The sequence below is a fragment of the Opisthocomus hoazin genome, chromosome 30 (genome assembly GCF_030867145.1).
Source record: "Opisthocomus hoazin isolate bOpiHoa1 chromosome 30, bOpiHoa1.hap1, whole genome shotgun sequence".
NCBI classification, from domain to species: Eukaryota; Metazoa; Chordata; class Aves; order Opisthocomiformes; family Opisthocomidae; genus Opisthocomus; species Opisthocomus hoazin.
Genome location: NC_134443.1, coordinates 3129251 through 3146386, shown reverse-complemented (window position 1 = coordinate 3146386; position 17136 = coordinate 3129251). Strand labels below are relative to the sequence as shown.

Genomic DNA, 17136 nt, shown 5'->3' with positions numbered 1-17136 from the left:
AGTACCAGAAATGACACAACTCATTCTTATTTCTTCCCTGAGTTGCATCCAGCTGGCCCATGTAGCTACAGTGGGAGAGCAAAGGACTAGATATACTGAAAACCTTGAATAAATTTCTCAAAGCTTATAGACCTACAGATAAGTGTATTCTTTATTATTCTTTAAAGTCTCTTAGTTGCACACGATGTGCTGAGTCTCAACATCTTTGAGAAAATTCCTAAATGGTGAGTAATAAGATTAAAATTAAATTGTTCTTAAAGGCAATACATGCAGGCATTAGTCTAGTCCTTCAGTCATGTAATTTTTCCTCTACATTATGAGAGTTCCTGTGTGGATTAGCTAAGTTTTATTGGATTTTGTTTAAGGCTTGACAGAGAGGACATCAAAGCCCATGATGAAATTTTATTAATGGTACAATCATATACAGAGTCTTCTTACTCTGATGAGATTTGAACACTCACTTCACCTTGGAAGCCTTGAGTCAAATTCACTCAAAGCATGCCATGGTTAAAGCTTCAGTCAGGTAGCTTTCACTATAAACAAAATAACCAACCAAATACTACTTCTGAAAACCTTATTAGGCACTTTCAAATTGTCAGAGTTTCAAAGATTTCAGATGAGTGACAAAACCAGAAATCTTCCAACTGGAAATATCACAGTTGTGATACACAGACATACGTGGAAAAAAATCTGGAAAAAATTAGTAAGGGAAATATGTATATACATATGAAGCGTTCAGCGCTTCACAAGAGTGTAAAGAACAATGAAATTACTTTTATGAGGTTGATAGTGGTGACTATTCAATACACATATTCCACCGAGAAGGTACTCGGCATAGATTTTCCACATAATGACACTTTCCTGAACAAGGAGATGAAAAGATGGAGAAGAAAACCACAATGGAACTCAAATACAGATGCAACATCAGTTTAATGGTAAAAAGTCAAGTAGTATCCTGCAAAACAGAATGAATATTTGAGGGAAAGAACCATTTAAAAAAAAAAAATCCATCTGAAAGACAGCAAACAAGACTCCACTTTTACTGAGCTCCCAGACAAAACCCCTCCACTTACAAAAGTACAGCATTATACCAAGCCAATGTGAAATGCAAGAGTACAGATGCAAGGAAAGTCACCAAAAGCAGGTATTTCAAGGATAAAATATATATTGCCCATCTGTCCAGACAGTGCCTTACCCCCTCCCTGCTTCCCTCCTTTGGAGGAGGGCACAAGGGTGCTCAGCCCCTCTGGAAACCCTGGCCAGCAGCTCCATCCTCAGTCTGGCACATGGCTTGGGGCTTCCTGGTTGATGCACTCACTCGATGTCCAGACAGGCTTTAGCAGGGCAGGCACCTTCTGCCATAGTAGCGGCCACCAAGGCCAGAGAGGTTAAAGCCCCCGGAGTTGATGGGCACTCCCTCAGCACTCAGGATGCTGCCAACAGCAGCGGAGGTGGTGGATCCCACAGCGGTGTTCTGAGGGAAGGAGCTGAGAATGGGTCCGGGCAGGGTCACCACCACGGGAGATGGCTGGATCACCACACGGGAGTCCTGGCACTGCCTGACACAGGGCTCGTTGCAGCTGTTGGCAAGCGGGGTTGGGCCACAGGGACGGCACAGATCGTAGCAGGACATGGCTGTGGGACGGAGGTGTACCTGGGAGAGAGGGCACAGAAAGAACAGGCAGCATGTGAGAAGCAGCCTCACCGCCTGCTTGGCAAGTGAAGAGGCACAGGCTAGAGAGTAGGGTCAGCCTTTGTCAGCAAGAGAAGAGGATTAAAAGCCCTGGCACCCCAACTTCCCTGCAAAGAAAGACCAAGACTCTCCCACATCCCGCCAGCAGGGCAAAGAGAAAAGAGATGCCAGGAGCTGGATCAAGGGTCTTAGCAAAAGCTAAGAAGAGGCAAAGTCTCCATTCAGGACAAAAGACAAACAAAAAGGAAAAAGACAAGAAACAGGCAAAGGCAGTTGCACCTCACCTTGTTCACCAAGCAGGAGAAGGCAAGAGAAGAGGATGAGGGAGCCTGAAGTTACGCTGGCTTTATACTCGTCCAGAAAGCCCAGGCCCTGAGGCACCCTTTGTGCATGTAATGTGTTGAACAATAAGCTCATCTTGCATGCAAAGCATCACAATTAAAGAGATGGGGACACTGCCCATGTTCCCTGCAACACTGCCTTCTCATTTCCCTGTTCATGACAAACTTTCAGCCACACAGGCTCCTTTCAAGTGGGTGTATTAGAAACATAAACATTTCCAGGCAAAAATGACACAGAAGTACAAGAATAATGATCCAAATACACAGTACCTGAGCAAGGAAAATGCCGAGACAGCAGATGCTGCAGCCCAGAGCGCAGCTCAGTCATTACGCTCATGGGGATGAAGCAGGACGGACATCAAGCAGGGCAGTCAGTCCACAGGGCAGGAACAGATCCCACGGTGGTGCCCTGGGGCAACAGAGCTCACTGATTCCTGACCAGAGCCAGAAGGACCAGACAGACCCAAGCAGAGCCTGGGAAATCAGCACACAAATTAAGGCCACAGACCAAGGGGCCCCATCACCAGTCAGGAGCAAACCTGCAAAAGAACAGGAAGCTTACACTCCTGCCACAGGACTGAAACATGGGCTGAGGGCTCAGGAAAGAGCTTAAATAGAGCCCTGGGTCAAAGGGAAGAGGGAGGAGTGAGAGACCCCAGGTGAGGCTGCTTAGGGCCATTGGGTCTGTTGTTACAGCACTCAGGCCTCTGATGTGCAAGCAGAGGAAATCTCCTGTGCACCTGGCACAGAGGACACCACCTCTGTCTAGCACAACAGTGAGGAGGAAGGAATTGTATCTTCATGCAGAGGAGCTTAAATTCATTTTATGTGTGTAAAAATCTGTCTTTTGTTGTAAGAATCCTTTCAGTCACATCCCTGCTCCTGAAACTCCCAAGGCACAGTCTCCTACCAGACCCTGGTACTCCTGCAGTCAGCACCTGTGCTGGTGGTCTGCCCAAATGCTCCAAAGCCTTGCCTCACCCTGCTCTCTCTGATTCTGTGTCACAGACAGTGCCTTCCCTCTCTGGTACAATCATTTCATTCAGCCTTGCTTCTGCTGTCAACTCTGGGCTTTAGCTATGGCGAAAGGCACTGTGAGGGTTCGCACTCTGTGTGGGGCAGTTCGGGAAGCGCCCCTCACTCCACGCTAAGCAAGAGTTGGGGGGCACAGAGCTCAACATCAGCTGTGGAGGACTGGAGCATGTGCGAAGAAAGAATAAGCAGCTTGTTTTCTCATACGTTCCCTGTGGCAGGAGCAACCACCAAGTCCCGCTGCAGTTTACCACACCAGCTACATGACAACTCTGTGAACAACCAAGATCACTTCCCTCCCTGATGTCAGTGGTCCTGCAGTTCAGGGCACAAAGGCAGGAAGACACAATGGCTGCATCCTGGAGGGTTTCTATCTTCGCTTCCTCTGGTACGCAAGGGACACAGAGGGACTTGCTTAAAGCCCTCACTTCGGTGTCACGGGCCACAGATCATGCAAACTGCCAAGCAGTGGCTGTGCAGCTCTGCCAACATAACAGAGTAGTTCAGAAAGGGACCTGGGGGGCAGAAAGAGATGGTCTGCGCGCCAAGGTGAAGAGTTGCAGCTCCTTGGACATCTGTCTTACACCACACACATCTTGGAGCCATGGAAAACATTGCAGGGGTTTACTTAGAGACACAAACAAGTCTGGTGTTGAGGACGCAGGGATATATGTGACTTTGGGAAGGCTATATCACATATAAAGGACAGTTTCCTCCAGGTGACCATTTCAGTGGCACTCCTCTCCTCTGAATCACCCCATAAACATATGAGTCCACCACATGCCCTCAGCCATGCTATTACAAGGTTTCTCATCCCCATTCCCCCTCGAGCAACTTGGCTGGGCATCCCAGGAGGGAAGCAACACAAGGAGACATCAAGATACAATGCAGCACAAACTTTAATGAGTCTGAAGAGTGAAACAAAGCAGTGCATGGTGGAAGGGACCCAGCCCAGGCTGCTACAGGGGCAGCTGACACACAGGCACCCCTTCACAGCAATGGGACACATGTCTTCCTCCCACACACATGGGCAGAGGATGATGAGCAGGGCCCCTCTCAGCTGGATTCAGGATCAACCCAATACACAGGACAGCAGGAGACATCAGGCACTCATGGTGCAGAGAAGAAAGCAGGAGAAGAAGATGACATCAGCTGGCCGTGTTTCCAGACAGCACAGGCTGGCACCTTGCTTGCCTCCCTCCTTTGCAGGAGGGCACAAGGGTGCTCAGCCCCTCTGGAAACCCTGGCCAGCAGCTCCATCCTCAGTCTGGCACATGGCTTGGGGCTTCCTGGTCGATGCACTCACTCGATGTCCAGACAGGCTTTAGCAGGGCAGGCACCTTCTGCCGTAGTAGCGGCCACCAAGGCCAGAGAGGTTAAAGCCCCCGGAGTTGATGGGCACTCCCTCCTCGCTCAGGATGCTGCCAACAGCAGCGGAGGTGGTGGATCCCACAGCGGTGTTCTGAGGGAAGGAGCTGAGAATGGGTCCGGGCAGGGTCACCACCACGGGAGACGGCTGGATCACCACACGGGAGTCCTGGCACTGCCTGACACAGGGCTCGTTGCAGCTGTTGGCAAGCGGGGTTGGGCCACAGGGACGGCACAGATCGTAGCAGGACATGGCTGTGGGATGGAGGTGTACCTGGGAGAGAGGGCACAGAAAGCACAGGCAGCATGTGAGGAGCAGCGTCACCGCCTGCTCGGCAAGAGAAAAGGCACAGACTAGACAGCAGGGACAGGCCGCAGAGGGAGGATGGCACATTCAAGAGCCCTGATCCGCAAGTTTTCCCTGCAAAGAAAGACCAAGACCTTCTCCCACCTCCCATGGTAGTGGCAAGCAGCCGAGAGTCACCAATGCAATCAAAGCACGAGCACCTCGGAAGAGCTCTGTAGAGGCCAGGAGACAAAGAGGAGAAGAAAAGACAGAGAAGAGCAAGGCAAAGACGATTGTAACTCACCTTGTTGACCAAGGAGGAGAAGGCAAGAGAAGTGAATGAGGGAGCCTTCAGTTGGACTGGCTTTTATACTGGTCCACACCACCTCAGGCCCTGAGGCACCCTTTGTGCAAGTAATGTTTTGACCAACAAGCTCATTTTGCATGCAAAGCATCACAATTAAAGAGATGGGGGCACTGCCCATGTTCCCTGCAACGCTGCCTTTGCATTTCCCTGTTCATGACATGCCCATTCAGCCACACAGGCTCCTTTCAAGTGACAGGATTAGAGGCTAAAGTATTTCCACGGGAAATGACACGTCAGCATAGCCAGATGATGCAGCCAGTGATGAGGACTGTTCTGCCTCACCAAGTGATGCCAGCCTCTTGCCCTCCAGCGCCTCACTTTAATGTATTTCGTGATGAATGGACCAGCTCTCCTCATAAGCCTCAGGCTTCTGCCTAGAGATCCACATGCAAGGGTCGGCATCATCAGTCGCCCTCTCCCATGCTGTGCTCACTCACACAGTGTTAGGCATTGCCTTTCGAGACAGGACACATCTACTCTTGGCTTTTAGATGCTCTCTTGGAAATGGAGCTTTGCTCTCAGCACAAGGTTGCCTGGCTCTTTTGCCATCTTCCTTCTCTCCTTCATCCCTCCCTGCCTTAAGCAGCAGACTACCAGACGTTAAGAATGAAGCCTGTTCCTCACCCAACACTCTTGCCTGGACACCTCTGTCAAAGTTTGAGGCACTCCAGTGACCAAGGCATGTGCAGGCCAAGCAATACACGTTCCTGCTTCCTGCCTGTGTCTTTGCCACAACTTCTGCTTTGGCCATCCAGACTCCTGGCACACCAGGCATGACCAAATACTTGGCAGGACTCCCACAGGACACCAAACCCTGCTCAGCAGCAAGCACAGTCCTCCAGCCTTTGCAAGGACAGTCGGAGGACCACAGCACAAGAGGTGTCTCCTACTCTACCTGAAGCACCACCAGAGCAGCAGGAGCAAAGCATTGCATCTGGAGGACAAGGGCATGCGAAGGAGGGACTGAGAACAGAGCTGGCATGCTACCACTCCCTTGGTCTCCCCAGCTTAAAGCCTGATGGATGGACAAATGCATCTCTGCTTGGGACCTCTCCAGGAACAGCCAACATAGCAGCTCAGTGAGACTTCTGGACAATTTGTGGCACATCAGCTCCAGAGACACTTCTCTCTAGAGCACAGTGACACACACGGAAGGACTTCGCAACACTTGATGCTTCTGACCACAAGGCTACTCCGCTGGGGGATAAGATGCCTTTCTTTTGCTCCCTTCTAGGCCTCTATAGAGATTCCAGGATGCATCATCAATAGTACCCACCACTTACAGATGAGGGAGGATGAGCCCTTTGTGTCCATCACCCTCCGCTCCCCATTTTACACACCCATGCTCATCCCAGCCCTATTGCGACAAAAACTAGAACGGGGGGGCTCACATCTCCCTTTACACAGTTGCCCTGGCCACCACATCTCCCTTCAACTCCTTCGCAACTCCGTCCAGTTCCAAAGTTTGCAAGCAGTGCTTGGGGAAGAGAAGGGCAAGGACACTTTGTGAGTGGTGACATGCCATCAGAACCTTGGCCAGGTGGTTGTCAGCCTGTACAGAAATGTCTTCCAGCAGGCCAACAGCTTGCCTCATCAGCTGGAAGCCAGGAACCAACTTCATTTGTTACTGACATGGCCCTTACGGGAGCTCCTGGCAAACTTTTCCATAATCACACAACAACACACACAACAACACCAGCATGTATGCCTTCCCATGACCATGGCCTTTGAGAGTACTCAGATCCTCCAGCCATCAGGCAGGTCCACCACTGGCCTTTACCCACCCGCTCTTTTCCACTCCACATCATCCCCTTTCCCCCTCCAGCAGCTTGGCTGGGCATCCCAGGAGAGAAGCAACACAAGGAGACATCAAGATACAATGCAGCACAAACTTTAATGAGTCTGAAGAGTGAAACAAAGCAGTGCATGGTGGAAGGGACCCAGCCCAGGCTGCTACAGGGGCAGCTGACACACAGGCACCCCTTCACAGCAATGGGACACGTGTCTTCCTCCCACACACATGGGCAGAGACTGATGAGCAGGGCCCCTCTCAGCTGGATTCAGGATCAACCCAATACACAGGATAGCAGGAGACATCAGGCATTCATGGTGCAGAGAAGAAAGCAGGAGAAGATGACATCAGCTGGCCGTGTTTCCAGACAGCACAGGCTGGCACCTTGCTTGCCTCCCTCCTTTGCAGGAGGGCACAAGGGTGCTCAGCCCCTCTGGAAACCCTGGCCAGCAGCTCCATCCTCAGTCTGGCACATGGCTTGGGGCTTCCTGGTCGATGCACTCACTCGATGTCCAGACAGGCTTTAGCAGGGCAGGCACCTTCTGCCATAGTAGCGGCCACCAAGGCCAGAGAGGTTAAAGCCTCCGGAGTTGATGGGCACTCCCTCCTCGCTCAGGATGCTGCCAACAGCAGCGGAGGTGGTGGATCCCACAGCGGTGTTCTGAGGGAAGGAGCTGAGGATGGGTCCGGGCAGGGTCACCACCACGGGAGACGGCTGGATCACCACACGGGAGTCCTGGCACTGCCTGACACAGGGCTCGTTGCAGCTGTTGGCAAGCGGGGTTGGGCCACAGGGACGGCACAGATCGTAGCAGGACATGGCTGTGGGAAGGAGGTGTACCTGGGAGAGAGGGCACAGAAAGCACAGGCAGCATGTGAGGTGCAGCCTCACCGCCTGCTCGGCAAGAGAAAAGGCACAGACGAGACAGCAGGGACAGGCCGCAGAGGGAGGATGGCACATTCAAGAGCCCTGATCCCCAAGTATTCCTTGCAAAGAAAGACCAAGACCTTCTCCCACCTCCCATGGTAGTGGCAAGCAGCCGAGAGTCACCTTTGTAATCAAAGCATAAGCAACTTGGAAGAGCTCTATAGAGGCCAGGAGACAAAGAGGAGAAGAAAAGACAGAGAAGAGCAAGGCAAAGACGATTGTAACTCACCCTGTTGACCAAGGAGGTGAAGGCAAGAGAAGTGAATGAGGGAGCCTTCAGTTGGACTGGCTTTTATACTGGTCCACACCACTTCAGGCCCTGAGGTACCCTTTGTGCAAGTAATGTTTTGACCAACAAGCTCATTTTGCATGCAAAGCATCACAATTAAAGAGATGGGGGCACTGCCCATGTTCCCTGCAACGCTGCCTTTTCATTTCCCTGTTCATGACATGCCCATTCAGCCACACAGGCTCCTTTCAAATGACAGGATTAGAGGCTAAAGTATTTCCACGGGAAATAACATGGAAGGGAAGGAAGAAGATGCAGACAAAGAAAAGTAGGGTACTCGCTTTGCCTGTAAATGACAGCCTCTTACCGTCCTGAGGATTGTTTTGAGTTTTTATACTCATGTATGTCGTCTCCTCTCCTTTCAAAACTATCGCTAAAATCCAGACTTCCAGGAAGGTTACTATGTGAGGACCCAACACATCCACAGGTTTCCCTACCAACCAGATCAGGCACTCATTTTTTAAGCATGTCAGCACTGCCCTTGGCCTTCAGCCCTTCTGTGATATTCAGCACTGCTCTCCGAAGAAATTAGCCTGACAGTATTCCCTCTCACTTCTACCAGCAGCATCTAGAGGTTTCAAGGCTCCAGTACAGGCACATTTCGGAAAGGAGAACATTGCTCTGCCACAATCAAGTACTGCTTCACCACTCCTGCTATAGTGGGATGGCCTCCAAAATACAGCCACGTGCTGGCGACTAAATGCATCTGCTTTTCTCTTCGACACTGTTCTGTGCCTCAGCTCCAGCTTTGGACCTACATACTGACAGGACAGCACAAGTCGTTGCTCAACAAGACTTCCATGCAACACACAACTCTCCCCAGCAGCAAGGCAGGGCTGGCAGTGCCAGCAAGCACAGCCTGGGGAGCAGCAGGTGTCAGGATCTCCCCAGAGATGCATGCCAAGGCAAGGACTCCATGCTCTGCACTGCATTTCCTGGGGCAGGAGAGGAGCTGAATGTCCCCAGGAGGAATGACAGCCCTGCTTGAGGCACAACCTGCACTCCCAGCTACTCCAGCTGGGCCCTCATTGCAAAGGGTGGACAAAACACCTTCCCCAGTTAGGCTGCTACTCCACCAGGGACAAGCAACTCTCTAATCACAGAGGCCCAGGCCAAATTCCTCAAGTAAGATGATGAAGAGAGCTTAGAAGAAGCACTCTGTTAACCTCATGAGGACAGCAAAGGTCCATCCAAACAGAAACCTTCTCTGGGATCACCAAGAGCCACCTGCACCCCACAGGCTGCCACCCAGCACATGAGCATGATTACAAGGCCAGGAGGGCAGCAGACTCACCAGCAGTGACCCCATTGCATGGTACCTGAGCAAGGAAAATGCCGAGACAGCAAATGCTGCAGCCCAGAGTGCAGCTCAGTCATTACGCTCATGGGGATGAAGCAGGACGGACATCAAGCAGGGCAGTCAGTCCACAAGGCAGGAACAGATCCCATGGTGGTGCCCTGGGGCAACAGAGCTCACTGATTCCTGACCAGAGCCAGAAGGACCAGACAGACCCAAGCAGAGCCTGGGAAATTAGCACACGAATTAAGGCCACAGACCAAGGGGCCCCATCACCAGTCAGGAGCAAACCTGCAAAAGAACAGGAAGCTTACACTCCTGCCACAGGACTAAAACATGGGCTGAGGGCTCAGGAAAGAGCTTAAATAGAGCCCTGGGTCAAAGGGAAGAGGGAGGAGTGAGAGACCCCAGGTGAGGCTGCTTAGGACCATTGGGTCTGTTGTTACAGCACTCAGGCCTCTGATGTGCAAGCAGAGGAAATCTCCTGTGCACCTGGCACAGTGGACATCACCTCCATCTAGCACAACAGTGAGGAGGAAGGAATTGTATCTTCATGTAGAGGAGCTTAAATTCATTTTATGTGTGTAAAAATCTGTCTTTTGTTGTAAGAGTCCTTTCAGTCACATCCCTGCTCCTGAAACTCCCAAGGCACAGTCTCCTACCAGACCCTGGTACTCCTGCAGTCAGCACCTGTGCTGGTGGTCTGCCCAAATGCTCCAAAGCCTTGCCTCACCCTGCTCTCTCTGATCCTGTGTCACAGACAGTGCCTTCCCTCTCTGGTACAATCATTTCATTCAGCCTTGCTTCTGCTGTCAACTCTGGGCTTTAGCTATGGCGAAAGGCACTGTGAGGGTTTGCACTCTGTGTGGGGCAGTTCGGGAAGCGCCCCTCACTCCACGCTAAGCAAGAGTTGGGGGGCACAGAGCTCAACATCAGCTGTGGAGGACTGGAGCATGTGCGAAGAAAGAATAAGCAGCTTGTTTTCTCATACGTTCCCTGTGGCAGGAGTAACCACCAAGTCCCGCTGCAGTTTACCACACCAGCTACATGACAACTCTGTGAACAACCAAGATCACTTCCCTCCCTGATGTCAGTGGTCCTGCAGTTCAGGGCACAAAGGCAGGAAGACACAATGGCTGCGTCCTGGAGGGTTTCTATCTTCGCTTCCTCTGGTACGCAAGGGACACAGAGGGACTTGCTTAAAGCCCTCACTTCGGTGTCACCGGCAACAGGTCATGCAAACTGCCAAGCAGTGGCTGTGCAGCTCTGCCAACATAGCAGAGTAGTTCAGAAAGGGACCTGGGGGGCAGAAAGAGATGGTCTGCGCGCCAAGGTGAAGAGTTGCAGCTCCTTGGACATCTGTCTCACACCACACACATCTTGGAGCCATGGAAAACATTGCAGGGGTTTACTTAGAGACACAAACAGGTCTGGTGTTGAGGACGCAGGGATATATGTGACTTTGGGAAGGCTATATCACATATAAAGGACAGTCCCCTCCAGGTGACCATTTCAGTGGCACTCCTCTCCTCTGAATCACCCAATAAGCATAGGAGTGCACCACATGCCTTCAGCCATGCTATTACCAGGTTTCTCATCTCCATTTCCACCTCAAGCAGCTTGGCTGGGCATCCAGGGAGAGAAGCAACACAAGGAGACACCAAGATACAATGCAGCACAAACTTTAATGAGTCTGAAGAGTGAAACAAAGCAGTGCATGGTGGAAGGGACCCAGCCCAGGCTGCTACAGGGGCAGCTGACACACAGGCACCCCTTCACAGCAATGGGACACGTGTCTTCCTCCCACACACATGGGCAGAGGCTGATGAGCAGGGCCCCTCTCAGCTGGATTCAGGATCAACCCAATACACAGGACAGCAGGAGACATCAGGCACTCATGGTGCAGAGAAGAAAGCAGCAGAAGAAGATGACATCAGCTGGCCGTGTTTCCAGACAGCACAGGCTGGCACCTTGCTTGCCCCCCTCCTTTGCAGGAGGGCACAAGAGTGCTCAGCCCCTCTGGAAACCCTGGCCAGCAGCTCCATCCTCAGTCTGGCACATGGCTTGGGGCTTCCTGGTTGATGCACTCACTCGATGTCCAGACAGGCTTTAGCAGGGCAGGCACCTTCTGCCATAGTAGCGGCCACCAAGGCCAGAGAGGTTAAAGCCCCCGGAGTTGATGGGCACTCCCTCCTCGCTCAGGATGCTGCCAACAGCAGCGGAGGTGGTGGATCCCACAGCGGTGTTCTGAGGGAAGGAGCTGAGGATGGGTCCGGGCAGGGTCACCACCACGGGAGACGGCTGGATCACCACACGGGAGTCCTGGCACTGCCTGACACAGGGCTCGTTGCAGCTGTTGGCAAGCGGGGTTGGGCCACAGGGACGGCACAGATCGTAGCAGGACATGGCTGTGGGAAGGAGGTGTACCTGGGAGAGAGGGCACAGAAAGCACAGGCAGCATGTGAGGTGCAGCCTCACCGCCTGCTCGGCAAGAGAAAAGGCACAGACTAGACAGCAGGGACAGGCCGCAGAGGGAGGATGGCACATTCAAGAGCCCTGATCCCCAAGTTTTACCTGCAGAAAAAGACCAAGACCTTCTCCCACCTCCCATGGTAGTGGCAAGCAGCCGAGAGTCACCAATGCAATCAAAGCACGAGCACCTCGGAAGAGCTCTGTAGAGGCCAGGAGACAAAGAGGAGAAGAAAAGACAGAGAAGAGCAAGGCAAAGACGATTGTAACTCACCTTGTTGACCAAGAAGGAGAAGGCAAGAGAAGTGAATGAGGGAGCCTTCAGTTGGACTGGCTTTTATACTGGTCCACACCACTTCAGGCCCTGAGGTACCCTTTGTGCAAGTAATGTTTTGACCAACAAGCTCATTTTGCATGCAAAGCATCACAATTAAAGAGATGGGGGCACTGCCCATGTTCCCTGCAACGCTGCCTTTGCATTTCCCTGTTCATGACATGCCCATTCAGCCACACAGGCTCCTTTCAAGTGACAGGATTAGAGGCTAAAGTATTTCCACGGGAAATGACACGTCAGCATAGCCAGATGATGCAGCCAGTGATGAGGACTGTTCTGCCTCACCAAGTGATGCCAGCCTCTTGCCCTCCAGCGCCTCACTTTAATGTATTTCGTGATGAATGGACCAGCTCTCCTCATAAGCCTCAGGCTTCTGCCTAGAGATCCACATGCAAGGGTTGGCATCATCAGTCGCCCTCTCCCATGCTGTGCTCACTCACACAGTGTTAGGCATTGCCTTTCGAGACAGGACACATCTACTCTTGGCTTTTAGATGCTCTCTTGGAAATGGAGCTTTGCTCTCAGCACAAGGTTGCCTGGCTCTTTTGCCATCTTCCTTCTCTCCTTCATCCCTCCCTGCCTTAAGCAGCAGACTACCAGACGTTAAGAATGAAGCCTGTTCCTCACCCAACACTCTTGCCTGGACACCTCTCTCAAAGTTTGAGGCACTCCAGTGACCAAGGCATGTGCAGGCCAAGCAATACACGTTCCTGCTTCCTGCCTGTGTCTTTGCCACAACTTCTGCTTTGGCCATCCAGACTCCTGGCACACCAGGCATGACCAAATACTTGGCAGGACTCCCACAGGACAACCAGCCCTGCTCAGCAGCAAGCACAGTCCTCCAGCCTTTGCAAGGACAGTCGGAGGACCACAGCACATGAGGTGAGTCCTACTCTACCTGAAGCACGACCAGAGCAGCAGGAGCAAAGCATTGCCTCTGGAGGACAAGGGCATGCGAAGGAGGGACTGAGAACAGAGCTGGCATGCTACCACTCCCTTGGTCTCCCCAGCTTAAAGCCTGATGGATGGACAAATGTATCACTGCTTGGGACCTCTCTAGGAACATGGTTGGATGGACAAATGCATCACTGCTTGGAAACTCTCCAGGCACAGCCAAGATAGCAGCTCAGTGGGGTTTCTGGACAATTTGCTGCACATCAGCTCCAGACACACTTCCCTCCAGGGCACAGTGACACACACGGAAGGACTTCGCAACACTTGATGCTTCTGACCACAAGGCTACTCCGCTGGGAGATAAGATGCCTTTCTTTTGCTCCCTTCTAGGCCTCTATAGAGATTCCAGGATGCATCATCAATAGTACACACTTCTTGCAGATAAAGGAGGATAAGCCCTTTGTGTCCATCACCCTCCGCTCCCCATTTTACACACCCATGCTCATCCCAGCCCTTTTGCGACAAAAACTAGAATGGGGGGGCTCACATCTCCCTTTACACAGTTGCCCTGGCCACCACATCTCCCTTCAACTCCTTCGCAACTCCGTCCAGTTCCAAAGTTTGCAAGCAGTGCTTGGGGAAGAGAAGGGCAAGGACACTTTGTGAGTGGTGACATGCCATCAGAACCTTGGCCAGGTGGTTGTCAGCCTGTACAGAAATGTCTTCCAGCAGGCCAATGGCTTGCCTCATCAGCTGGAAGCCAGGATCCAACCTCACTTGTTACTGACATGGCCCTTACAGGAGCTCCTGGCAAACTTTTCCATAATCACACAACAATAAACACAACACCACCAGCACGTATGCCTGCCCATGACCTTGGCCCTTGAGAGTACTCAGATCCTCCAACCATCAGGCAGGTCCACCACTGGCCCTTACCCACCCACCCTTTTCCACTCCACATCATCTCCTTTCCCCCTCCAGCAGCTTGGCTGGGCATCCAGGGAGAGAAGCAACACAAGGAGACATCAAGATACAATGCAGCACAAACTTTAATGAGTCTGAAGAGTGAAACAAAGCAGTGCATGGTGGAAGGGACCCAGCCCAGGCTGCTACAGGGGCAGCTGACAGTCAGGCACCCCTTCACAGCAATGGGACATGCATCTTCCTTCCACACACATGGGCAGAGACTGATGAGCAGGGCCCCTCTCAGCTGGCTTCAGGATCAACCCAATACACAGGACAGCAGGAGACAACAGGCATTCATGGTGCAGAGAAGAAAGCAGAAGATGACATCAGCTGGCCGTGTTTCCAGACAGCACAGGCTGGCACCTTGCTTGCCTCCCTCCTTTGCAGGAGGGCACAAGGGTGCTCAACCCCTCAGGAAACTCTGGCCAGCAGCTCCATCCTCAGTCCGGTACATGGCTTGGGGCTTCCTGGTCGATGCACTCACTCGATGTCCAGACAGGCTTTAGCAGGGCAGGCACCTTCTGCCATAGTAGCGGCCACCAAGGCCAGAGAGGTTAAAGCCCCCGGAGTTGATGGGCACTCCCTCAGCACTCAGGATGCTGCCAACAGCAGCGGAGGTGGTGGATCCCACAGCGGTGTTCTGAGGGAAGGAGCTGAGGATGGGTCCGGGCAGGGTCACCACCACGGGAGATGGTTCAATAATCACACGGGAGTCCTGGCACTGCCTGAAGCAGGGCTCGTTGCAGCTGTTGGCAAGCGGGGTTGGGCCACAGGGACGGCACAGATCGTAGCAGGACATGGCTGTGGGAAGGAGGTGTACCTGGGAGAGAGGGCACAGAAAGCATGTGAGGAGCAGCCTCACCGCCTGCTTGGCAAGTGAAGAGGCACAGGCTAGGGAGCAGGGATAGGCGGCAGAGGGAGGAAGGGAGATTATAGAGCCCTGATCCCCAGGTTTTCCCTGCACAGAAAGACCAAGATCTTCTCCCACCTCCCACCGTGGTGGCAAGGAACAGAAGCTACACTGAGGATAGAAGAGAAAGGGAAGAAGAACAAAAAAGAGAAATAGATGATGGCATTTGCCACTCACCTTGTAGACCAAGGAGGAGAAGGCAAGAGAAGCTGATGCGGGAGCCTGCAGTTCATCTGGCTTTTATACTGGTCTAGACAGCCCCAGGCCCAGGGAGAACCTTTGCACACAGAATGTGTTTACCAACAAGCTCATCCTGCATGCAAAGCATCACAATTAAAGAAATCAGGGCATTGCTTATGCTCCTGCAATGCTACCTTTGCATTTCCCTGTTTATGACATGATCATTCAGCCACACAAGCTCCTTTCAAGTGACAGGATTAGAAGCAATAATATTTCCAGGAGAATTTAGAACAAAAATCAGGCAGATATTTCAGCTGACTGGGTGGAGTGGTGTCATATTTTCAGGTGATGTCAGCATCTTCAGTTCCTGAGGCATGCTTTTAGCCCAGTTGTAGCAAATGCAGCTTTTTTCATTACAAACCTAGGAATACAGGGCAGACACTCTTTACCTGCGGGTTGGCCAATTCCATTGCTCTCTGTGCCTCCAAGGCCATTTAAGCATTCTTAGGCACCATTTTTTCATCAGGGAGGCTATGCTGTTGGGCTTTTCGAACTGTTTTGGTATCTTGCATTGCCCTTCAAACCAACTAACCTGTTTGTTTTGCCTTCTCACCTCTTTCACCATTGCCTCGAGCATCCCAACAACCAGAATAAGAATGTTGCAGAAAGAATGACATTGCCTTCTCACAAGTAAACAGTAGATAGCTGCTGCTGTTCTCTTGCAGAAACCACTCCCTAACAAGAACTTCTTCGGGCTTCTAAAGTCTACTTTCTTCCATTCCCCATTGGTCTGTGCCTCAGCTTCTGCTTTGGACCTATATACTGACAGGACAGCACAAGTCGCTGCTCAACAAGATTTCCATGCAACACACAACTCTCCCCAGCAGCAAGGCAGGGCTGGCAGTGCCAGCAAGCACAGCCTGGGGAGCAGCAGGTGTCAGGATCTCCCCAGAGATGCATGCCAAGGCAAGGACTCCATGCTCTGCACTGTATTTCCTGGGGCAGGAGAGGAGCTGAATGTCCCCAGGAGGAATGACAGCCCTGCTTGAGGCACAACCTGCACTCCCGGCTACTCCAGCTGGGCCCTCATTGCAAAGGGTGGACAAAACACCTTCCCCAGTTAGGCTGCTACTCCACCAGGGACAAGCAACTCTCTAATCACAGAGGCCCAGGCCAAATTCCTCATGTAAGATGATGAAGAGAGCTTAGAAGAAGCACTCTGTTAACCTCATGAGGACAGCAAAGGTCCATCCAAACAGAAACCTTCTCTGGGATCACCAAGAGCCACCTGCACCCCACAGGCTGCCACCCAGCACATGAGCATGATTACAAGGCCAGGAGGGCAGCAGACTCACCAGCAGTGACCCCATTGCATGGTACCTGAGCAAGGAAAATGCCGAGACAGCAAATGCTGCAGCCCAGAGTACAGCTCAGTCATTACGCTCATGGGGATGAAGCAGGACGGACATCAAGCAGGGCAGTCAGTCCACAGGGCAGGAACAGATCCCATGGTGGTGCCCTGGGGCAACAGAGCTCACTGATTCCTGACCAGAGCCAGAAGGACCAGACAGACCCAAGCAGAGCCTGGGAAATCAGCACACAAATTAAGGCCACAGATCAAGGGGCCCCATCACCAGTCAGGAGCAAACCTGCAAAAGAACAGGAAGCTTACACTCCTGCCACAGGACTAAAACATGGGCTGAGGGCTCAGGAAAGAGCTTAAATAGAGCCCTGGGTCAAAGGGAAGAGGGAGGAGTGAGAGACCCCAGGTGAGGCTGCTTAGGGCCATTGGGTCTGTTGTTACAGCACTCAGGCCTCTGATGTGCAAGCAGAGGAAATCTCCTGTGCACCTGGCACAGAGGACATCACCTCCATCTAGCACAACAGTGAGGAGGAAGGAATTGTATCTTCATGTAGAGGAGCTTAAATTCATTTTATGTGTGTAAAAATCTGTCTTTTGTTGTAAGAGTCCTTTCAGTCACATCCCTGC

The 17136-nt window shown here is 52.1% G+C and overlaps 4 protein-coding genes and 1 pseudogene across 4 annotated transcripts; all 5 read right to left on the bottom strand.

The window, feature by feature from the left end:
- Positions 1 to 1336: 1336 nt before the first annotated feature.
- LOC104329140 (feather beta keratin) lies at positions 1337 to 2085 on the bottom strand. The gene is given in 3 exon segments (XM_009934232.2): positions 1337 to 1654; positions 1973 to 2055; positions 2058 to 2085. Coding segments are annotated over 3 exon segments (429 nt in total).
- A 2305-nt stretch (positions 2086 to 4390) lies between these two features.
- Positions 4391 to 5175, bottom strand: LOC142364984 (feather beta keratin-like). Its single transcript, XM_075445304.1, has 2 exons — positions 5020 to 5175; positions 4391 to 4711 (listed from the first exon to the last, which is right to left on the bottom strand). The coding sequence occupies exons 1-2, from the start codon at positions 5173 to 5175 to the stop codon at positions 4391 to 4393; spliced, it is 477 nt and encodes a 158-aa protein (XP_075301419.1).
- Positions 5176 to 7402: 2227 nt separating this feature from the next.
- Positions 7403 to 8187, bottom strand: LOC142364993 (feather beta keratin-like). Its single transcript, XM_075445327.1, has 2 exons — positions 8027 to 8187; positions 7403 to 7709 (listed from the first exon to the last, which is right to left on the bottom strand). The coding sequence occupies exons 1-2, from the start codon at positions 8185 to 8187 to the stop codon at positions 7403 to 7405; spliced, it is 468 nt and encodes a 155-aa protein (XP_075301442.1).
- Positions 8188 to 11502: 3315 nt separating this feature from the next.
- On the bottom strand, positions 11503 to 12287 carry LOC142364990 (feather beta keratin-like). Its single transcript, XM_075445323.1, has 2 exons — positions 12127 to 12287; positions 11503 to 11809 (listed from the first exon to the last, which is right to left on the bottom strand). Exons 1-2 carry the CDS (start codon positions 12285 to 12287, stop codon positions 11503 to 11505), a joined length of 468 nt encoding a protein of 155 aa, XP_075301438.1.
- Positions 12288 to 14558: 2271 nt separating this feature from the next.
- On the bottom strand, positions 14559 to 15294 carry LOC142364876 (feather beta keratin-like; annotated as a pseudogene).
- Between the last annotated feature and the right edge of the window lie 1842 nt (positions 15295 to 17136).